At 39.2% G+C, this 24,470-nt stretch overlaps 1 protein-coding gene and 1 non-coding gene across 14 annotated transcripts in view; one reads left to right on the top strand and one right to left on the bottom strand.

Annotated features, from left to right (window-relative positions):
* Positions 1–24,470, bottom strand: part of SMN2 (survival of motor neuron 2, centromeric) — a 59,304-nt gene that overhangs the window by 11,384 nt on the left and 23,450 nt on the right. For 5 of the 13 annotated variants that reach the window (XR_015724484.1, XR_015724486.1, XR_015724485.1 and 2 more), the window contains exons 7-10: positions 24,248–24,337; positions 16,569–16,679; positions 5,121–5,146; positions 1,363–1,594 (exon numbers count right to left, since the gene is read on the bottom strand). Coding sequence is in view for 4 of the 13 variants with exons in the window: in XM_087862096.1 (XP_087718222.1) it covers positions 3,967–4,084; positions 5,121–5,146; positions 16,569–16,679; positions 24,248–24,337 (345 nt within the window). In the remaining 9 variants the exon portion in view is untranslated. The other 8 variants (XR_015724491.1, XM_087862094.1, XR_015724490.1 and 5 more) reach the window with 8 other exon arrangements.
* Positions 15,551–15,663, top strand: LOC148110072 (small nucleolar RNA SNORA1). The gene has a single exon (XR_015724649.1). It is a non-coding gene; the product is annotated as a small nucleolar RNA SNORA1 (small nucleolar RNA).

The following is a 24,470-nucleotide window of genomic DNA, read 5'->3' as shown; positions in this document are numbered from 1 at the left end:
AATTTTTAAGGAACACTGGTATTTGACCTGTCCTAACAAAATTAAAAACATTACAAAACAGTGATCAAAATCATGTATTAAAAAAACAAAAACAAAAACCGGGGAGCCTGGGTAGCTCAGTTGGTTAAGTGTCTGCCTTCAGAACAGGTCGAGATCCTGGGGTCCTGGGATTGAGCCCTGCGTCAGGATCCCTGTTCGGTCAGGTGTCCGCTCGTCCCTCTCCCTCTGCCCCCCCCCCCCAGCTTGTGCTCTCTTGCTCTCTCTAGTCTTAAAAAAAAAAAGTGATTACAATACAAACATCACCCAACTACAACTAGAAATTAAACCCAATTACCTAGAAATTAAAACATTATACATCTCTAGAGTTGAAAACAAAGTTTTAGAATACCTAGAAAATGGTAAGAATTCTGCATAATAGATTCTACAAAATACAACTAAAGCATTGTCCAGAGAAAAATTCATTGCCCTAAGATACCCATTTTAGTAAACAGTAGATAAGAAGAAGTTTGTAAAACTTCTAAGGAAAGCAAAAAGAGGAAATTCATTCCTGGTGTATCATCTGGGTCCACTGGGTCCTATTTTAGTTTTTGAGTTTCTTTTGTGAGCAGTTCTAATAACTCTTTGTGTACAATTTCTTAGAGGTCTGCCAAAGAACAGAGAAAATTTACTTAGAATAATAATGATAAATGATAAAAGTCCTATCTTGCAATTATGCTAATGCTACTAGATTCTTTTATAAATCTAAAATACAGAATTTTAGTAATTTTATTATCCCTTATTTTTGAACATTTTATTCTTCATCTCTGTCTTTATTTGACTGTAACTCATTGTGACAGCCAGCCTTCAAGACTGTCCCCAGTGATAACTGCCTCCTGGTATGCACGCCCTTGGTAATCCCCTCCAGTCGACCGTGTCATCCAACTCCTTACATCTAAACAACAGAAAAAGGTAGAAGGGACAGTGTTTGACTCAGAAACTAAGTTACGGAAGTGTGGTCTTGCTCACTCCCTACGAGATCGCTCGCCCTGGGGAATCCTGCCGCCACGGTGTGACTCTCAGGATGCGTATGGAGAGCCCCAAGAAGCAAAGTGCTCAGGTCTCCAAACAAAAACCAGTCAGTGAGCTTGGAAGCAAATCCTCCGGTCCCAGCAAAAACTTGAGATGACTGTAGTCTCATGGGAACCACCCAGCAACCAGCTAATAAGCTGCTCCTGGATTCCTAACCAACAAAACCTAGAGATAATAAATGTGCTGTTTTGAAGTGCTAAATTTTGGGGTAATTTGTTATTTAACGATAGATAATACACTAACTGATTATCTGCAGCTATGGTTTAAAAAAAAAACATGGAAGGACAGAATCACCTAAAACGATGATGAAATAAGTCATCAACAATGAGATGATCACTATTATGTCATCCTTCAGTTTTCTTATTCTGTTGCCCAAAGAGCTGGATTTTCTTTCAAAAAGTTTTAACAGAAGTCTGGAGACACCGTCCTTTATCCTTGTGGTTTTTTTTTTTTTTTTTAAGACTTCCTTGAAAAACAGTTGAGAGTTCAGACTTTTTCATTCTCTATAATAGCACAGAGAACAAAACTGGCAAAGGAAATATTTTCATAATTATTAAACCAGTTAGAAGATGAATGTAGAGATAGCGACATCTAGACCAGCAGCTGGAAAACTATGGCCTAATGTATTTACTATCTATTCCTTTAAGAAAAAAAATTTATTTTATTTTTACTTTTTAAAAAAGATTTTTCTTTACTTATTTGACAGCGCATGAGCAGGGGGAGCAGCAGGCAGAGGGAGAAGCAGACTCCCCTGCAGAGAAGGGAGCCTGATGTGGGGCTTGATCCCAGGACCCTGGGATCATGACCGGAGCCGAAGGCAGTCGCCCAAACAACTGAACCACTCAGGCGCCTCAGGAAAAAAAATTTACATTATTTCTTAGTCTTTTTATCTTCTTATTTTTTAAGTAATCTCTACAACTCAATGTGAGGCTCAAACTCACGACCCCAAGATCAAGAGTCACATGCTCTTCCGACGGGGTCAGCTGCCCTTAAGAAAAAATTTGTGATCCCTACTGTCGACTAACAGTTGTGGTGAACTTGTGCCTATAAGCAAAGTCTCAGATGATGAGTCTTCAAAATGACATATGCTACTTAGGTGCATTTTCTCCAACTCAAGAACTGATACATTTCCAAGGACAAAAAAGGAAATACAGTAGTGTCATTCAGTCCTTCAACAGGAGGGATTTCATCATAATATTTTGTGGTAAAAACGTGAACCATCCCACTTTGCTAAAAAAGAAACACACATGTAATAGTGTTCATCCTTTTCCCCACCCCCCAGCCAGTATTCACCTTTTATGATGCTTGTGCATCAAAATTCACTTGATAAAGTTTGTAAGTGGACAAATGTAAAAGACAGATGTGTATACAGAAGTAAATGGAGGCTAAGAAATGATACAGAAATGAAAAACAGTCATTGGACTGCTCATTCTTACTGGGGCTAATGAATGTAAAAATGAAATATTTTGCTGTTATACAACAAAGAAGGTACCTATAATCTGCCCATTTAACAAAATTATGAGGGGTGCCTGGGTGGCTCGGTTGATAAAGTGACTGCCTTCAGCTCAGGTCATGATCCCAGGGTCCTGGGATTGAGCCCCACACTGGGCTTCCCTCCTCCGCAGGGGAGCCTGCTTCTCCCTCTCCCTCTGCCTGCCGCTCCCTCTGCTTGTGCTCTCTCTGTCAAATAAATAAAATCTTAAAAAAAAAAAAATTTAACAAAATTATGAGCCATGAAAATTCAAAACTGATAAAATCCATTAAGAATCATCAAAATAAGCAGCTAGAACACAATAAGAATATATTTGAAATCTAAAATCAGTATAAGATAGATACAGGCTCATGCATAACAACTAATGAACAGTTAGCTGCATCCAAAGAATGTTACCCACCTTAGATACACACACTTACATTAAATACTGGGAAAATACAGAATAAAAACTTGGGTTTGCTCTATTTGAATTCTCACTGAAATCACTAACAAAATTATTGTCACTATCTCTATTCTTGTGCAAACTGCTTGTAGAATGACTTCAAAATAAATTCATTCAGTTCTCATTATTCATGGTAATTACGTTCTAAAAAGTCACTGTAGTGGCTTAGTCGGTTAAGTGTCTGCTTTTGGCTCACGTGACGATCCCAGGGTCCTGGGATTGAGCCGAGTTGGCCTCCCTGCTCATCGAGGAGCCTGCTTCTCCCCCTCCCTCTGTCCCTCCCCTGCTTGTTCTCTCTCTCTCTCTTGCTCTCTCTCAGACTATAAATCATCTTAAAAAGTTTTTCAGACATTAAAAAAACAGTCACTATACTTTTTTTGGTAGGCTCTACGCCCAGTGTGGACCCCAACACGGGGCTGGAACTGACCACCCTGAGATCAAGCCCGTGTGGGGCTCCCTGCTCAATGGGGAGTCTGTTTCTCCCTCTCCTTCAGTTCCTCCCCCTGCCATGCCTGCTCTCTCGCACACACTTGCTCTCTCAAATGAATAAATAATATCTTAAAAAAACAAACACAACAATGAATTTGTGAAAACCGAGCCATTGCTCCTAGAAGAAATACAAAGCTATGTTTAGGCAAGCCTCTACTCACATTTTTATCAACGGATAAATACCTTTTAAAATGTGTGTTTCTGTTGAAAGACACATTCCTTAATATATTGGTTAACACTGAATCACAGCCAAAAGCACTATATAACTCACACCTGAATGAAGCTTAACCAACACATTCGCTCTGTAAGGCAGCTCACAGCCTTCCTGCACTTGGGAACACAAAGCACAATGTTTGGGGGCCACTTCAAAGAGAGAAAAGGAACAGAAATGTGAAAAATGTAGCACTAAAAAGACGTGCAAAGAATGCTTGTTCATAGCATGAGATGAAAGATGAAGATGGGGCGCCTGGGTGGCTCAGTTAACATCCAACTCTTGACTTTGGCTCAGGTCATGATCTGACGGTCGTGAGATCCCTGCACTCAGTGGGGAGTCTGCTTGAGATTCTCTCTTTCCCTTCCCTTGTGCTCTCTGTCTAAATAAATAAATAAATAAATAAAATCTTACAAAAAAGAAAGATGAAGACAGAGCATTGCTCAAGCTCAAGTGTGAATGTCGGTGTAAGAGGTCTCAAATTTTTTGCCACTCTGCACTTGGTCCATGAACGACGGCAAAAGTGCCGTAATTACTGACTTGGGCATTACAGATAAATTTTAGCGAGCAGGCAAATTTGCAAATACATAATCTCTGAATAATGAGAACTATCAATAAAATTTGATAAACAAGAATTAAAAGAGTAAACACAAATATCTAAACTGATAAAAGGAAAATTCCATCACACAGATACAGGAAGGTAGACATTTCTGTCAAAAAGACAGTAATCACTAATACCAAAAGGAAGGTCAAATAAATGATAAACTAGAAAACAAGTATTTGCAACTTCTATCACGGAGAGATGATTTCCATAACATATAAAGAATTCTTGCAAATCAAAAAGGAAAAACATCCCAGTTAAAAAGTTGGCAAAGATGATATAAAGTTTTCAGCAAAGAAAAGACATAAAGCTCTTAAACACATGAAAGGATGCTGAACATTACAATAAAATAAAAAATTACGAGATAACCATTTCCAACGATTACACTGACAAGAATCCAAAGGTTTCATAGATTACTGAAAAGAATCGGGGAAACAGGAACTCTCAAACAATGTTGGTGAGAATATTAAGACAGTCTCTATTGAGAGCAACATGGCAAAAAACTATTAAAATTACAGATGCATGTTTTCTTCAATCTAGCAGTTCTAATTCTAGAATCCAAATCTAGATTAGACTTCTAGATCCTATTAAGGTAATTCTAAAAATGTATTCCTAAATCTACAAAAAAGTATGTAAAAGAGTACTAACTGTAGCATTAAATAGCAAACAATTGGGAACTGCCTAAAATTCCATCCATAAGAGCTCAAATATGTATGGAACACATCTCTACGTAAAAGTATCATGCAACTTTAAAAAACAAGGCAGTTTTACATACTGGTATGGAGTATTCTTCAAAAAATGAGGAAAAAGCACTTACCTATTAGAGAACACTGTATGAATTACCTATAAAAATGAAAAAAAAGTTGAAAGGAGTAATGATAGAAACATCTTACCAGAGTTATTTCAATTACATATTATTTTTACTGTCAGTAAACATACACAGCACACACACAAACACAAAACATCAAAGGGTATGCTGTGAAGTCTCCCTCACATGCCTACCTTCTAGTCCCTCTTCAGAGATAACTTGAGTATCACCCTGAGGTGACCATCAATGTACAGACATGTTCGTAAATATGTATTTACACAAATGGCAGGTAGCATAATACACTTCTGTATCTTACTTTTATTTAAATATATCTTCCTATAAGATTGTTCTATATAACAAGCAACAATGTCATTATTTATTTCAGAGAGAGAGAGAATGAGAGTGCACGAGCGGGAGGAAGAGCAGAAGGACAGGGACAAGCGGATTCCGTGATGACCACAGAGCCTGTCTTCCTATAAGATTGCTCTGCATTACAAACAACAATGTCGTTTATTTATTTGAGAGAGAATGAGAGAGCACACGAGCTGGAGGAAGAGCAGAAGGAGAGGGACAAGCAGACTCCACGTTGAGCACGGAGCCTGTCTCCACGACCTTGAGATCAAGACCTGAGCCAAAATCAAGAGTTGGAGGCTTAACCGACTGAGACATCTGGGTGCTCCAACAATGTAGTTATTTAAAAAAATAAAGCATTAAAAGAATAAACTGAATACAAGTATCCCCATGCTTTTCGAAAGTTTGCGTTAGGCTACTCTGCTTTGTACCAAAGACCTACACCAGTAGCACCTCTTTTCACTAACCAAAAGAAATCTGAAGAAGATTTACGTTTTTATGAAAAAGGCAAAAAGCAGAAATAACATTCAGTGTGTGTTTTGCAAAGGCTGTTAGAAGTACTGCCAGGCTCCCTCCCTGGTGTCTCAGCGTCCAGCTGCCACATTTCTGAACTGCGAGCGTCTGTGCTTTATGTCCGTTTACTCTGCGCATCCGTTAGCATGTTGTGTACTAAGGTACCAGAAAATCCTGAGAGGTTACTTTTGTCATCTGGGGTGTTCAAAAATTTTCCATATAAATTAATGGTAAATGGTACTTGCTTCTTGGCTCTATGCTATCTCAGATTATGAAAGGTTTCACAGAAATGCTCTACTTCCAGGTATTGGGGGAAACATGTAATGTTCCAAAATAGATTCAAACTATTTTAGAACTTAATTCTTAAGTAACAATGGAAAAAGAAATAATTCTTAAACTATAACATGTAGATACTCTAACAATTAGGTAAGTGGGAAGAAAAGAGGCATTATTAACTAGTTTATTCTTTGGAGGAAGCAATATGACAACATACAATGATCTTTACAGAACTACTTAGAATCTACAGCTCAATACATGAAATTAATCATCAATACACAGAAATAATTCGATGGGAACTATGTTAAACAAAAAAGCCCAAAATAGATGTATTTTAGAAATAGTTAGCAGTGACGCCAAATGCGACACGTTACTCTTCTGTACTTGAGAAATATAGAGTATAATATCGTTGTTTCATATATTTGGTTTTAACCATCACAATAGAATTATTTTTTAAAAACATGGAATAACAGCAAATTAATTGTTACAGAATGGGAAAGGTGATGCAATGTACTGTAGCATCGAACCGAGTATTCAAGAAAAATATGATCAAATGTTTGTTTAAAAATAGGAGGAACAGGGGTGCCTGGCTGGCTCAGTCTGAAGACTGTGCGACTCCCATGCTGTAGAGATTACTTCAATAAACCTAAAAATAACAGGAGGAGCAGCCGGTGGCATACTTGTTTTCCTGTAAATGTGTATTTACGTAAACGGCAGGTAGCATAATACACTTCTGCATCTCACTTTTTCCATTTAGATATATCTTCCTATAAGACTGCTCTCTGTAATGTTGTTTTTTATTTATTTCAAAGAGAGACAGAGAGAGGGCGAGCGCGCAAGAGCAGGAGGAAGAGCAGAAGGAGGGACAAGCGGACGCCACGCTGAGCACGGAGCCTGTCTCCGCAGATGATGAAACCGGGCATAGGGCAACAGACAACACACAGCAGAGATCCATGAGAAAAGCCAGCACGTAAGGTGAGTCCATTCACCCCACTCTGGCTGCACACCATTTCCAAACTGCAGCACAGAAGGTGGAGCTTAAACAGGTACTGTTCTTCACACATGGAACAGAGACAGAGTTTGGGCCTTGGAATAAGGGAGCTGGAATCTCAAGATGTAGAGTCTAGAGAGCAGGGATTTGAAAATGATGCGCTCCAAAAATTTGTGTAAAAATTTTCCTTAGGTGTTTGCCCAAATCCTAAATTATGCAGAGAGAGCATGGAGCTCGGAAGCAGCTGCAGGGGGGGCCGAGAGCTGGAGGGAGAGTTCTGAGGTCATACACAGTGCCACCATTTATTCTGTGGCCCAAGTACAAGTCATTTCACCTCTGTGAGTCTTTTTCTTGTCTGTTAAATGGGAATAATAAGAATATCTAACTTGATGGTGCTATAAAGATTAAATCAAGTAACCTATGCCTAGTACACCCAGTAATCATTCAAAAATGTACCTATTATTATTACTTATAAAAGGGAGAAAAATTTCATGTGGCAGTTTCTAGTTTCCTTTACAATAAAAACCAAAATTAATATACCTAAGGAGTCTACTGAAACCAAACTCCATAAAGATTTTATTTACTCTTAGCAAGAAGTCTTTATCTAAACACAAAGACTCATGAACGTTTAGGTACAATGCTTCACATCTGTCTTCTGCCTGGAAACCAAGAACTGGTTTTATTTAAAGTGAAATATCGCTCTCCACCGTCTTTCCACGCGGCCGTAGTGGTGCACGTGAATGCCCCGGCTGATGCTCTCAAGAGCATGAACGGTACTGAAAAGAGAGGCAAAAACCAGGTTCTTATTAGGCCATGCTCCAAAGTCATCATTCAGTTTCTAACTGTGATGATGAAGCATGGCTACAGTGGTGAATTTTTTTTTTTAAGATTTTATTTTCAGGGCGCCTGGGTGCCTCAGTTGGTTAAGCGGCTGCCTTTAGCTCAGGTCATGATCCTAGACTCCCAGGATCGAGTCCCGCGTCAAGCTCCCTGTTCAGCAGGGAGTCTGTTTCTTCCTCTGACCTTCCCCTCTTTCATGCTCTTTCTCTAATAAAAAAAAAATCTTAAAGATTTTATTTTTAAGTAATCTCTATACCCAACAAGGGGCTCGAACTCACAACCCCAAGATCAAGAGTCACATGCTCTACTGACTGATCCAGCCAGGTGCAACTGGGTAATTATACTTCTAAATGTGATGATTTATATAATTTTAAATATTCCTCCCAGGAACGCAACACGCATTTTGAAACTGGCAAGAAAAAACATTTTTCAAAATCTGCTTCTCAAGGCAACATGGAAACATCAAGAACCATAATGCCCACAATCTTCTATCCTATAGTCACAACAGAAATTTACCTGAAGGCTATGAAAGAACAGAATCAAATTACCACATATAAGAAGGTACCCGTGTAATGTTATCCAGAATGCCAAAAACCACTGAACTGAATGAACAGTCGCGTAACATGCAGGCAAACAATCTGACAGAAAGAATATGTAGAAAACATTAAAACGTGATGTTAAGTGCGGATACACATGTGTGCACAAAATGCTATGATGGCATCTCTCTCAAATACAGATGAATATGGACTGGAAGTATAAAATAATACGTGAAAAGGAATACAATGATGGTCGCACAGCTTTTACTAATTTAAAGATACTGAACATTTTTCTTACATATTTTTCAAACATAGAGAAAATAGAAAAAATAGTACAATGAACATCCATGTGCACACGACTTGGATTCAACAGCCATATATGCTTTATGCACATACACATACGTTTTGCTAAATTTAAAAAGATATTCAAGACATTTTAACACTTCACTTACAAATACTTGATGCAAATTTAAAAAGACATTCTTCCATACACTACAACACCATCATAGCTCATTAAATTAGCAATAATTAATCTAATTTCACTTAAAATCCAGTCCATATTCAAATTTCTTCAACCCTCAAGACTTACAGATGGCCGTTCAAACCAGATTCCAACCAAGCCCACGTGGCATTTGGCTATTATGCCTCTTAAGTCACTTTTAATCTAGAACAGTTACTCACTCCCCTACTTTTTTTTTCTTTCACTGACTTTTTGAAGAAAGGAAGGCAGTTACCATCTATAACATTTCACATTCTAGACCCATCTTATCATTTCTTTTGTGGGGTCATTTAACTTTCTGCTCTATCCCCAGCTGTTTCCAGTAAGTGGAAAAGATCTTGTAGGCTAATTCCAGTTAACCTCTTTTGACCCAAACCCTTCAAGATGATTCAGTCTATTTCATACCGCATGCTAAATCAAAAACCAAGTCTGGCTGTCCCACCACAGTGGTGTAGTATCGTCACTAATTCTAAGGATCTCTTTACTGTAAGATGTTTTTCCTTCCACACTACTAACCAAGTATTTGCTGATATGACACTTTGATATCACGAGAGAATGTAGATCAACCTTTTGTCAAATTGTTTTGACACCCAAATGTATTTACTACTACTATACATAGAAAACCCTAAAGACGACACCAAAAAACTACTAGAACTGACAAATGAATTCGGTAAAGTCACAGGATACAAAATCAAGGCAGAGAAATCTGTTGCATTTCTATATACTAATAATGAGCTCGTAGAGACAGAAAATAAGAAAACAATCCCATTTACAATTGCACCATAACCAATAAAACACTTAAGAATAAAACTAACCAAGGAGGTTAAAGACCTATACCCCAGAAACTCTCTAACACTGATGAAAGAAATTGAAGATAACAAAAACAAATAAAAAGCTATTCCATGTTTATGGAGGAAAAATAATATTAAAATGTCCATGCTATCTAAAGCAATCTATAAATTTAATGCAATCTCTATAATAATACACAGCATCTTCCACAGACCTAGAACAAATAATCCTCAAATTTGTATGTGACCACAAAAGACCTTGAATAGCCAAAGCAATCTTACAAAAGATGAACCAAACTGGCAGTATCACAATCTCAGATTTCAAGACAGACTACAAGGCTGTACTGATCAAACCAGTAATGGTACTGGTGAGCGCACCAAACACATGGATCAACGGAACAGAGCTGAGAACCCAGAAATAAACCCATGCTTACATGGTAATTATTCTTCGACCAAGGAGGCAAGAACATAAAATGGGGAAGAGCCAATCTCTTCAACAAATGGTGCTGGGAAAACTGGACAGCTACATACAAAAGAAGGAAACTGGACCACTTCCTTGCACTACAGACAAAAATAAACTCAAAATGCATTAAAGACCTAAATGTGAGAACTGAAACCATAACATTCCTAGAAGAAAACACAGGCAGTAATCACTCTGACATTAACTGTAGAAACATTTTTCTAGATATGTCTCCTTTGGTGAGGCAAATAAAAACAAAAATAAACTACTGGGGTATCACCGAAATAAAAAGATTTTGCTAAAATCTTGCGTTAAAGACACCCAACAAAACAAAAAGGCAACCTATTAAATGGGAGAAGATATTTCCAAATGATGTGTTCAATTAAGAGCTTAATATCCAAAATATATGAAGAATGTGTGCAACTCAACATGAAAAACTCCAACTGAAAAATGAGAAGACAACATGAATAGACATTTTCCCAAAGAAGACATACAGATGGCCAACAGGCACATGAAAACACGCTCAACATCACTAATCGTCAGGGAAATGCATTTCAAAACCAGAATGAGATATACCCCACTCCAGTCAGAATGGCTAAAAATCAACAAGAAACAACAGGTGTTGGTGAGGATGTGGAGAAAAAGGAACCCTCATGTACTTGGTGGGAATGCAAACTGGTGTAGCCCCTGTGGAAAACAGTACGGAGGTTCCTCAACAAATTAAAAACAGGCCGTATGATCTGGTCATCCCTGGCTATTTGCCCAAGGAAAACAAAAACACTAATTTGAAAAGATACATGCATCCCTATGTTTACTGCAGCATTACTTAAAATAGTGAAGATATGGAAGAACCCAACTATTTATCAATAGACAAACACAAAAGAAAGATGTTCCACACACAACGGAATATTACTCAGCCATAAGTAAGAATGAAACTTTGCCATCTGAGACACACTGATGGATGTAGAAAGTACAATGAGAAAGTAAGTGAAATAAGTCGGAGAAAAACAAGATATGATTTCTCTTATATGTGGAATTTAAGAAACAAAAACAAGGAGCAAAGAAAAAAAAGTTTTTTTTTTTTTAAAGATTTATTTATTTATTTGAGAGAGCGAGAGAGGAAGTGCATAAGCAGGAGGGGCAGAGGGACACAGAGAGAGAGAGAGAGAGAGAGAGAGAGAGAGAAACTCAAGCAGAATCTGCACTGAGCACGGAGCCTGACATGAGGCTCTATCTCACGACCCTGAGCCTACACCAAGAGCTGGACGCTTAACCAACTGTGCCACCCAGGCGCCTCCAAACTGACTCTTAAATATAGAGAGCAAATTTGCGGTTGACAGAGGAGAGCTTGGTGGGTGCATGAGTGAAATGGGTGTAGGGGATTAGGAGCACACATGTCATGAGCACTGAATAGTGTGTACAATTGTTGAATCACTGTGTTGTACACCTGAAACTAATAATAGTATATGTTAATTATACTTGAATTAAAAATAATTAAAAATGTATTTAATAGTTTTCTATTAACTTTTCTATTTCTTAATGTATCAGCTTTAACAATTCTTAAAAAAAAATGATGAGAGAGAAGGAGCCAGCGAGGCAGGGGGGAAGGGCAGAGGGAAAGGGAGAAGCAGGCTCCCCACTGAGCAGGGACCCTGACACGGGACTTGATCCCAGGACCCTAGGATCATGACCTGAGCTGAAGGCAGATGCTTAACCAACTGAGCCACCCAGGCACCCCACCATTTCAATTTTTAAACATGTTTTCCACAAACGTCAAAATTTATGCTAAAGATTTGTCAATTTATAATGACGGTAGACTTACTCCTTAATTGAAATGTGAGCACCTTCCTTCTTTTTGGTTTTGTTTGAACCCCTGTAAGGAAACATAAAGGAATTTAAAAGAATAGCATACACATTTACGCTTTGTTCACATAAGACATTTTACTAATTTTACTTAAAAAAATATCAACAGAAAGTAAGTTTACAGCCTTCAAATGTGCTTTAAAAGGGATCCCAGAGTAAACAATTATTAGGCTGTAATTAAGAAATTTTCTTCTTTCACAAAGTCCAGTGATGTTCCTGAGCCAGCTTATACCTTAATTCTGTCAAGTAAATTATCACTGTGTCATGCTCATTTATTAAAATAAAACCAGTTAGAGACCACTACGTACTAAAGAACATTTTAGAAGTCAAAGAAAGCAGGATTAATACTCAAATATTTATTTGTTTTTCCTGGTCAGACCTAACCCAAATGTCCCATTCCTCTCTTATAGCTCCCATGTGTTCTACTTTCCCTTCATATATATCAGCTTTCCACTTTACTATTAATCTATACTTTAGATTTATAAGATTTATTAAAAGTGATTTGTTTTTATTAAGTACCAAAGTTATAGCCTATTTTATGTTATTCCAAAAACACTAATCTTAAGTCATTTGCATTCTGCTTGGATTTCTAGAGGCGGACCCAAATCCTATCTGGCTGCTCTAATGGGAACAGGTTGCTAATGGAAACGTTGTCTGGCATATGTTTCTGTGAAGCAATGGTTAAGAAATGCTAGCTGAGGGGCGCCTGGGTGGCATAGCGGTTGGACGTCTGCCTTCGGCTCAGGGCATGATCCCGGCATTGTGGGATCAAGCCCCACATCAGGCTCCTCCACTGTGAGCCTGCTTCTTCCTCTCCCACTTCCCCCTTCTGTGTTCCCTCTCTCACTGGCTTTCTATCTCTGTTGAATAAATAAATAAAATCTTAAAAAAAAAAAAAAAGAAATGCTAGCTGAGGGGCGCCTGGGTGGCTCAGTCATTAAGCGTCTGCCTTTGGCTCAGGGCATGATCCCGGCGTTCTGGGATCAAGCCCCGCATCAGGCTCCTCTGCTGGGAGCCTGCTTCTTCCTCTCCCACTCCCTCTGCTTGTGTTCCCTCTCTCACTGCCTGTCTCTCTCTGTCAAATAAATAAATAAAAAATCTTAAAAAAAAAAAAAAAGAGAGAAATGCTAACCGAGGGGCGCCTGGGTGGCTCATTCGGTTGAGTGTCTGACTGTTCATTTCAGTTCTCAGGGTAGTGAGAGCAAGCCCTGCAACAGGTTCCATGCTCAGTGGGGAGCCTGCTTAAGATTCTCTTTCTCCCTCTCCATCCTCCCATCCCCTACCAATAAATAAATAAATCTTAAAAAAAAAAAAAAAAAAAAGCTGAGAGCTGCGCCTCACAATCCCAAGGCAGAAGCTCTTTCCCTGTCCCCATGCTTTAATAAAACCACCTTTTTGCACCAAAGGAAAAAAAAAGAAAAAGAAAAAAAAAAGCTAGCTGTAGGCAATGGTGGCTAAAACATTTAAGCTGTTAAAAAACTTAACAATGAGTAGTGGCTTCTTTTTAATGGTAACAATTTCAAAGAGACAAAAATGCAAGATCTAGGAAACTGTGATTTCTTTACACTTGTGAATGTAAATGTATGTTTACATTTTAATATATGCAGATATATAAGTAATACCCCTTCAAGTAAAGATCTTTTCTTAGGAACAAGTTAGTCATAGGTTGGTCCTGAATTTGTGGCAACTATTCTGGACAAGGCTGTATACTTAAGAACTGTTGCTTGAACTCATGGAAGAAAGTGGAACATCTGCAATTTTATGGTCAGCGTCATAGTTGTAAGTCCAGGGAAAATCTGCTACGTTTTAATAACATAGTACAATCAAGTACTTGAAATAGGAGTACTTATAAATGTACTTTAACCAAGTCTAATTTTCATCCATGCCATCCTTCAGATTAGATATATTCATAATATTGGGGTGCCTGGGTAACTCAGTTGGTTAAGCATCTGACTCGATTTTGGCTCAGGTCATGATCTCAGGGTGGTGACATTGAGCCGTGCATTGGTTTTATTCCAGTCATAAAAGTTCAAAAAAGGGCAAAACTAATCTATGATGTTAGAAGTCGGGAAGATGCTTACCCTTGGGAAAGGGATTGGTAGTGACTAGGAGACATAAGGAAGCTTTAGGATTATGATGATTTTTTTTTAAAAATACAGCTCTTTGTTTTCTTAAAAGATTTTTTATTATTTATTTGTCAGAGAGAGAGAGCACGTGCACACAAGCAGGAGGGAGCTGCAGGCAGAGGGAGAAGCGGGCTCCCCACTGAGCAAGGAGCCCAGTGCGGGACTTGATCCATGGGATCATAACCTCAGCTGAAGGCAGATGCTTAACCGACTGAGCCACCCAGGCATCCCAATAATGTTCTTTTTAATCAAGCTGTTCACTTCTAATATGTGGACTTTTCTGCATATACATTTCAGTAACAAGTTTACAACAATGACCAAATAAAAGCATGAACCTATGCATAATATGAATCTGAAAATAAGCCAAAATATGGTGCATGTGGGTAAAAAGCTCTTTTTCATTCTAAAAAATTGAAAAGTAATCATGAGTTACATCAGTAATTTATGTATGGTACATATATTTTTAGATTTATTTATGTTAGAGAGAAAGAGCATGTGAGTGTGTATGTGGAGGGGAGGGGGAGAGATGAAGAGAGAATCCCAAGCAGACTCTGCGCTGAGCCTGAGGCAGGGCTTGAGACCACAGCCAGAGCTGAAACCAAGAGTCAGACACCCAACCAACAGTGCCACCCACGTGCCCCTATGTAATATTTTTCAAAACATTTCATAATAAAAAATATATGCAGAGATATGTGAAGTGCAGAAAATGGAAGCTTACCAAGTTAAATGATTGGTCTCAAATTACAAACTGTTAATTTGTTACTTTCCACTATCTTTTTGGTCATTACAAGGTGAACTTCATCATACAATACAAATATACCAACATTATACAACTGCTCAAGATTAGCTTTTAAATAATAGCATTAATGGGAGCATGTACAAGTAATACATTTAAAAAATTACACCTTCAAGTCAGTTGTTTTTCTTCTTCTATATATTAATAAACCAGATATTCAAGTACCTACAATATCCCATCATAATCTCAGCATAGCATAACAGCTTCCTTTTAAAAAATTTAAAAATTGCATGGATGACTGGGTGGCTCAGTTGTTAAGCGTCTGCCTTTGGGTCAGGTCATGATCCCAGGGTCCTGGGATCAAGACCCACATCAGGCTCCCTGCTCAGCGGGGAGCCTGCTTCTCCCTCTCCCGCTACCTGCTGCTCCCCCTACTTGTGGTCACTGTCAAATAAATAAAATCTTTAAATAAATAAATAAATAAAATTTAAAAATTGCAGCAATTAGAGACACAGGTTATGCTTCCATCACAGCAAGTTTATTGCTGCGGTGACAATGAGACCTGTAACATTTTCTGCTGGGCGCATGGAGTAGAGTGGAAGTAACAACAATTTTCAATATTAGAAAAAATTAAGGAATAAAAATTTTAGATCATTTGCCAAAATAGCAATCAGGGTACTTCCTATAATTTGACTTCTAAGGTCCTAAGTTCAAGAAACTGGCTCCCAAAGGTTACAGGTGGGGAATTTGTGAAGTATGTCCATATTCAAGGGAAGACCAAAGAAGCCCAACTGAAAGAACTCTGGACTGACAGTGACAAATGTGGGCTGAACAAAAGTTCTTTCTAAAAGGGCTATTTTGAAGATTGTGATTCTGACGTTGGAGGAGCTACAGTGATCGGCAGTGAAGGAAATCACATGTAAAATTCCTTCAATAAAAATTTACTTTAAATAAAAAAAAAATTAAAAACGTCTTGCTAAATCACACTACTACCTGCCTACAACAGACTTGTATAAAGTGACAAGTACAGAGCTTCAATCCCTAAGGTACAGTTTGGCCTTTATCACCTCAGACCTTACTCTATGCACAAAAAGAACCTAACACTATTTGTCTTTCTTTCTTTCTCAAGGTATTATTCATTCTTTCTCTATCTCCTACAATGCATTTTACTTCAGATTGAAAGAGAAAGACTAATGAGATTAGACAATAATTTAGAAAGAGTGTCATTAAATTAGAAACCATATTATCAACATAATCTAGTAACATGAAAAAATTTTAAATGCACTACAATTACACTTAGCAAGGACAATACAAGAGTAATGTAAGCCTTAAACAAATAATTGTATATTTTTAAACTTTAAGGTAGTTTTTAGCTCTTCGGATCTAACAAATATAACCAACCACTTTTTAGTCATAAACAAAACAAAGTCACATAACCACAAAGATATTGTCAGGAAAGATGCTGAGTGATCACTTACCATATAGTAACCAGTATGATAGCCACTCATGTACCAAGAGATTAACATACTTCCCAAAGCATCAGCATCATCAAAAGAATCTGGACATATGGGAGGTGGTGGGGGAATTATCTGGAAATGGAGAAAGATATACTTTAAAGTCAATAAACAAAAGCTGAAGTCTGGACATCCATTTTACATAGAGAATGCTGGATATTAGTTGGATATTAATTGTATCTTTCCCTACATTCCATGCCATTTCCTATTTAAAACTTTTTCAAAAAGAGAGGAGTCCAAGATGGCAGAGGAGCAGGAGGCTTAAATTTCGTCTGGTCCCAGGAATTCAGCGAGAGAGCTACCAAACCATTCTGAATACCTATGAACGCAACTAGAGAACGAAGAAAAGAGTAGCAGAGACTCTACGAACAGAAAAGCGACCATTTTCTGCAAGGAGGAGAAAAGATGGTGGAGGAGTAGGAGACCCTTTCTCAGCTGGTCCCGAGTCGAGCTGGATATCTACCAGACCATCCTGAAAACCCACAGAACCAGCCTGAGATGCACGAAGATATGTCTGGATCTCTACAAACGAACATCTCCAGCGCTGAGTATTGAGGTACGAAACGGGAAGCTGTGAATCTGTGCACAGAAATAGGAAAATAAACGGAAGGGGGAGGGAGCCTCCATGCTCGGGCACTGGGAAGCGGTAGCCACTTGTGCTGGGGAGCGGGCTGACTCGCGGACCCGCACCCGTGAGAACGCAAACTGAGCCCGGGAACGCATGTGACCAGACTGAAAACCGGAGCTCCAGAGCGCTCACTGGAACCGGATTAAATCCGGGAGCTCAGGAGCGCGCGCGTGTCCAAACTGAAAACCGGAGCTCCGGAGCGTATACTCGAACTAGACTGAAACCGAGAGCTCGGGAGTGCGTGCGACCAGACTGAAAACCGGCGCTCCAGATTGCATGCAAACCACACTGAAACAGGGAGCTTGGGAGCGCACGTGGGAACCGGGGGCGGCTGGCGGTGTTAGAAGCACAAAGGACAGAGATGTGCCGGCCCTGGAAGTGAGGGATGGGACACAGACTGTGGGGCATACATTCCGGGTCGCTGCAGGGTTTTTAGCAGCACCGACAGAAACAGAGTTAAAGTGGCCAAGAGAGCTCAGTGGAGAGCGGACTGCGATCCCTCTGTTCTGAGACAGAGGCTAGGATACGGCCACTGCTGCTCTGACTCTCAGAAGAGGCACAGAAAACCGCCAGGGAAAGCTGCCAGAGAACAAAAGCCTGGAAATACCAGCTCACAGTGTGCCCAGCCCCATACCCCCTCGCAGGGGACGGGGCAACTCTACCCAAACAAGGTTTCCTGAATATCAGCGTGGCAGGCCCCTCGCCCAGAAGGCAGGCTGAAAAATCAGGAAGCTGACATCCCTAAGGTCCCTATATAACAAGTGCACACTGCCTGTGTCCTGGTCAATAATTTGGTCTCTGGACAACCCCGCAACCTCTCCTCATCAGAATGACGAGAAGGAGAAATCCCCCCAGCAAAGAAAAGACAATGAGTCTGTGGCCTCTGCCATAGAACTGATGGATATAGATATAACCAAATTGTCAGAAATGGAGTTCAGAGTAACAATGGTCAAGATGATGTGTAGGCTTGAAAAAACTATTAATGAAAATATTAATGAGAATATAGAATCTCTAAGGGCAGAAATGAGAGCGAGTCTGGCAGAAATTAAAAATGCTATGAATCAAATGCAGTATAAACTACATTCTGACGGCCAGGGTAAATGAGGCAGAAGAACGAATTAGTGAATTGGAGGATGGGATGGAAGAAGAGAAAGCTACAACAGAAACTTGGCTCAAAAAAATCCAATCTCAAGAATGTAGGTTACGGGGGGCGCCTGGGTGGCACAGTGGTTGGGCGTCTGCCTTCGGCTCAGGGCATGATCCCAGCGTTATGGGATCAAGCCCCACATCAGGCTCCTCCGCTGGGAGCCTGCTTCTTCCTCTCCCACTCCCCCTGCTTGTGTTCCCTCTCTAGCTGGCTGTCTCTATCTCTGTTGAATAAATGAATAAAATCTTTAAAAAAAAAAAAAAAAAAAAGAATGTAGGTTACGGGAGATTATGGACTCAATGAAACATTCCAATGTCAGAATCATCAGCATCCCCGAGGAGGTGGAGAAAGAGAGAGGTCTAGAAGAGATATTTGAACAAATTGTAGCTGAGAACTTCCCTAATCTGGCAAAGGAAACAAGCATTCCTGTCCAAGAGGCAGAGAGGACCCCTCCCAAGGTCAATGAGAACAGACCTACACCACGTCATGACATAGTGCAATTTGCAAATATTAGATCCAAAGATACAGTATTGAAAGCGGCCAGGGGGAAGAAAATCCTTACGTACAGAGGGAAAAATATCAGAATAACGTCAGACCTGTCTACAGAGACCTGGCAGGCTAGGAAGGGTTGGCAGGGTATTTTCAAAGCTTTATCCGAGAAGAACATGTAGCCAAGGATCCTTCATCCAGCAAGGCTGTAATTCAGAATCGATGGAGAGATAAGGACCTTCCAGGATCAGCAGAAACTGAAGGAATTCATAACCACCAAACCAGCCCTACCGGAGATATTAAGGGGGGTTTTATAAAAGTAAAAAGGCCCCAAGAGTGATACAGAACAGAAATTTACAATCTATAGAAACAAAGATTTCACAGGGAACATGATATCATTAAAATCATATCTCTCAATAATCACTTTCAGTGTGAATGGCCTAAATGCTCCCATAAACGCCACAGGGTTGCAGATTGAATAAAAAGACATGACCCATCCATATGCTGTCTGCAAGAGACTAATTTTGAACCTAAAGATGCATGCAGACTGAAAGTGAAGGGATGGAAAACCATTTTTCATGCCAATGGACCTCAAAAGAAAGCTGGGGTAGCAATTCTCATATCAGACAGATTAGATTTTAAACTAAAGACCGTAGTGAAAGATACAGAAGGACACTATATTATTCTTAAAGGATGTATCCAACAAGTGGATATGACAATTATAAATATCTATGCCCCCAACAGGGGAGCAGCTAGATACATAAGCCAACTCTTAACCAGAATAAAGAGACATATAGATAATAAATTAATAGTAGGGGACCTCAACACTCCGCTCTCAGCAATAGACAGATCACCTAAGCAGAAAATCAAAGAAACAAGAGCTTTGAATGACATACTGGAACAGATGGACCTCATAGATATATATAGAACACTACACCCCAGAACAGAATACTCATTCTTTTTGAATGCACATGGAACTTTCTCCAGAATAGACCATATACTGGGTCACAAAACAGGTCTTAACCGATACCAAAAGACTGAGATTATTCCCTGCATATTCTCAGACCACAATGCTTTGAGACTGGAACTCAATCACAAGGAAAAATTTGGAAGAAACTCAAACACTTGGAAACTAAGAACCATCCAGCTAAAAAATGATTGGGTAAACCAGGAAATTAAAAATCAGTTTAAACAATTTCTGGAGACCAATGAGAATGAAAACACATCAGTCCAAAACCTGTGGGACACTGCAAAGGCGGTCCTAAGGGGAAAATACATAGCCATCCAAGCCTCACTCAAAAGAACAGAAAAATCTAAAACGCAGTTTTTATATTCTCACCTCAAGAAGCTGCAGCTGGAACAGAAAAACAGGCCTAACCCACGCACAAGAAGGCAGGTGATCAAGGTTAGAGCAGAGATCAATGAATTAGAAACCAGGAGCACAGTAGAGCAGATCTACAGAACCAGAAGCTGGTTCTTTGAAAGAATAAATAAGATCGATAAGCCACTGGCCAGACTTATTCAAAAGAATAGACAAAAGGAACCAAATTAATAAAATTATGCACGAAAGGGGAGAGGTCACAACCAACACCAATGAAATAGGAAGGATCATTAGAAACTTTTATCAACAGCTTTATGCCAATAAATTAAACAACCCGGAAGAAATGGATACCTTCCTAGAAACCTATAAACTACCAAGACTGAAACAGGAAGAAACTGATTTTTTAAACAGACCGATTAATTATGAAGAGATTGAAGCAGTGATCAAAAACCTCCCCAAAAACAAGAGTCCAGGGCCTGACAGATTCCCCAGAGAATTCTACCAAACATTCAAAGAAGAAATAATACCTATTCTCCTGAAGCCGTTTCAAAAAATAGAAACAGAAGGAAAACTACCAAACTCATTCTATGAGGCCAGTATTACCTTGATCCCCAAACCAGGCAAAGACCCCATCAAAAAGGAGAATTACAGACCGATATCCCAGATGAATACGGATGCCAAAATTCTCAACAAGATCCTAGCTAATAGGATCCAACAATACATTAAAAGGATTATCCATCAAGACCAAGTGGGATTCATCCCTGGGATGCAAGCGTGGTTCAACATCCGCAAATCGATCAGTGTGATAGATCATATCAACAAGAAAAGAGTCAAGAACCATATGATCCTCTCAATTGATGCAGAAAAAGCATTTGACAAAATATAGCATCCTTTCCTGATTAAAACCCTTCAGAGTGTAGGAATAGAGGGTACATTCCTCAATCTCATAAAAACCATCTATGAAAAGCCTACAGCGAATATCATTCTCAACGGGGAAAAGCTAAAAGCCTTTCCCTTAAGATCAGGAACTTGACAAGGATGCCCACTCTCGCCATTATTATTCAACATAGTACTACAAGTCCTTGCAACAGCAATCAGACAACAAAAAGGGATAAAAGTATCCAAATCGGCAAAGAAGAAGTCAAACTGTCTCTCTTCGCAGATGACATGATACTCTATATGGAAAACCCAAAAGAATCCACTCCCAAACTACTAGAAGTTATAGAGCAATTCAGTAATGTGGCGGGATACAAAATCAATGCTCAGAAATCAGTTGCATTTCTATACATGAATAATGAGACTGAAGAAAGAGAAATTAGGGAATCCATTCCATTTACAATAGCATCAAAAATCATACGTTATCTTGGTATTAACTTACCCAGAGACGTAAAGGATCTATATTCTAGAAACTACAAATCACTCTTGAAAGACACTGAAGAAGACACAAAAAGATGGAAAAATATTCCATGCTCATGGATCGGAAGAATAAACATAGTTAAAATGTCTATGCTACCCAGAGCAATCTATACTTTCAATGCCATCCCGATCAAAATACCAATGACATTTATCAAAGAACTGGAACAAACAGCCCTTAAATTTGTGTGGAACCAGAAAAGACCCCGAATCTCCAAGGAATTGTTGAAAAGGAAAAACAAAGCTGGGGACATCACGTTGCCGGACTTCAAGCTATACTACAAAGCTGTGATCACAAAGACAGCATGGTACTTGCACAAAAACAGACGCATAGACCAATGGAAGAGAATAGAGAACCCAGAAATGGACCCTCAGCTCTTTGGGCAACTAATCTTTGACAAAGCAGGAAAAAACATCCAGTGGAAAAGAGACAGTCTGTTCAGTAAATGGTGCTAGGAAAATTGGACAGCTATATGCAAAAGAATGAAACTTGACCACTCTCTCACACCATACACAAAGATAAACTCCAAATGGTTCAAAGACCTCGATGTGAGACAGGAATCCATCAAAATCCTAGAGGAGAACACAGGCTGCAACCTCTCTGACATCGGCCACAGCAACTTTTTTCATGACATATCTCCAAAGGCAAGAGAAACAAAAGAAAAAATGAACGTGTGGGACTTCATCAAGATAAAAAGCTTCTGCACAGCCAAGGAAACAGTCAAAAAAGCTAAGAGGCAGTCCACGGAATGGGAGAAGATATTTGCAAATGACACTACAGATAAAAGATTTGTATCTAACATCTACAAAGAACTTCTTAAATTCAATACATGAGAAACAAATAATCAAATAAAAAAATGGGCAGAAGATATGAACAGACACTTTTCCAATGAAGACATACAAATTGCTAACAGGCACATGAAAAAATGCTCAAAATCATTAGCCATCAGGGAAATTCAAATCAAAACCACTTTGAGATACCACCTTACGCCAGTTAGAATGGCAAAAATGGACAAGGCAGGAAACAACAAATGTTGGATAGGATGTGGAGAAAGGGGATCCCTCATACACTGTTGGTGGGAATGCAAGCCACTTTGGAAAAGTGTGGAGGTCCCTTAAAAAGTTAAAAATTGAGCTACCCTATGATCCAGCAATTGCACTACTGGGTATTTACCCCAAAGATACAGACGTAGTGAAGAGAAGGGCCATATGCACCCCAATGTTCATAGCAGCATTGTCCACAATAGCTAAATCGTGGAAGGAGCCGAGATGCCCTTTAACAGATGACTGGATTAAGAAGATGTGGTCCATATATACAATGGAATATTACTCAGCCATCAGAAAGAATGATTACACAACATTTACAGCAACATGGACGGGACTGGAGATTATGCTAAGTGAAATAAGTCAAGCAGAGAAAGACAATTATCATATGGTTTCACTCATTTATGGAATATAAGAAATAGGAAGATCGGTAGGAGAAGGAAGGAAAGAATGAAGGGGGGGTAAACAAAAGGGGGAATGAACCATGAGAGACTATGGACTCTGGGAAACTGAGGGCTTCAGAGGGGAGGTGGGTGGGGGATTGGGATAGGCCAGTGATGGGTATTAAGGAGGGCACATATTGCACAGTGCACTGGGTGTTATATGCAAGTAATGAGTCATGGAACATTGCATCAAGAACTGGGAATGTACTGTATGGTGACTGATATAACAAAATAATTATTATTAAAAAAAAAACTTAAAAAAAAATCTGACATTTTGAGGAGGCCAACCAGTAACAACAGAAGACCAACAAAATTAAAATGAGTAAGAATCAAAAGAAAATAGATCACGTAAAATGTTAGGTATTTTGTTTTGATTTTTGAACTATTACTCCATTCCATTATGAATCTATGGGGAAAAGACTAAATATGTTATACTTTTTTTTAAAAAAAGATTTTATTTATTCAGAGAGAGCACGAGTACATGCATGCAAGTGGGGGTAGGGGCAGAGAGAGAAAGAAAATCTCAAACAGACTCCGCGCTTAGTGTGGGACCTGACGTGGGCCTCAATCCAATGACACCGAGAACATGACCTGAGCGAAAATCAAGAGTCGGATGCCCAACCGACTGAGCCACCCAGGCATTGCAAGTACACATACTTCTATGGTTTTACTCAAAAAACACCCAGACGGCATTTTAAGGAAAGGTCTGAGGTAGAACAACTGTGCTGTCCCTACTGGAACACATGAATTTGCCAGAAAGTGTCTTGTGTCTAGCCTACTGCTGATACCCAGAATTCTATCATTAGACATACACACAGTCTATGTGAAGTTAACATCCAAGCATACCTGGAAGACCAAAACATTAATCCTTATTTACAGTGCAATTAAATCCTTTGAAATAGGAGATACCTCCCTATAGAATAAGATACAATTTCTGACATGAAGGAAGCAGGCAACATAGGGCTCAGAGTTGGGGCCAATAAGAGGACTGAAGGTAGCAGAAGGGCATTAAGAACAAAAACCTGAGGTTTAGTTCAAATTTTTACCCATTAGAATCTGACCATAGGGATGGTCTAAAATGACATTTCCCAATCACCTATGTGCTGCTAAATCCCTATGTATGAACGCAAGGTTTAATCTGAATTCTTCTGTACTTACTGGTGGTCCAGAAGGAAATGGAGGCAGCCAGCATGATAAGAAGTGTGGTGGTGGTGGAGGTGGTGGTGGGCCACTGAATTTTAGACCAGCCTGTAAAGAACATTCCAAACGAAGATTAATTTCCCAATTTATACATGAAAGGAGGAAAAAAGATTAAATGCCGTAAGAGTCAAAATAACCACCCAGAATAATATACATGTCAAAAACGATGAAACAGAATTTC

Source organism: Ursus americanus, chromosome 5, assembly GCF_024610735.1.
Source record: "Ursus americanus isolate L20-20 chromosome 5, mUrsAme1.1.p, whole genome shotgun sequence".
NCBI classification, from domain to species: Eukaryota; Metazoa; Chordata; class Mammalia; order Carnivora; family Ursidae; genus Ursus; species Ursus americanus.
The sequence above is the reverse complement of the archived record's forward strand: the minus strand, read 5'-3'. Positions and strand labels throughout refer to the sequence as shown.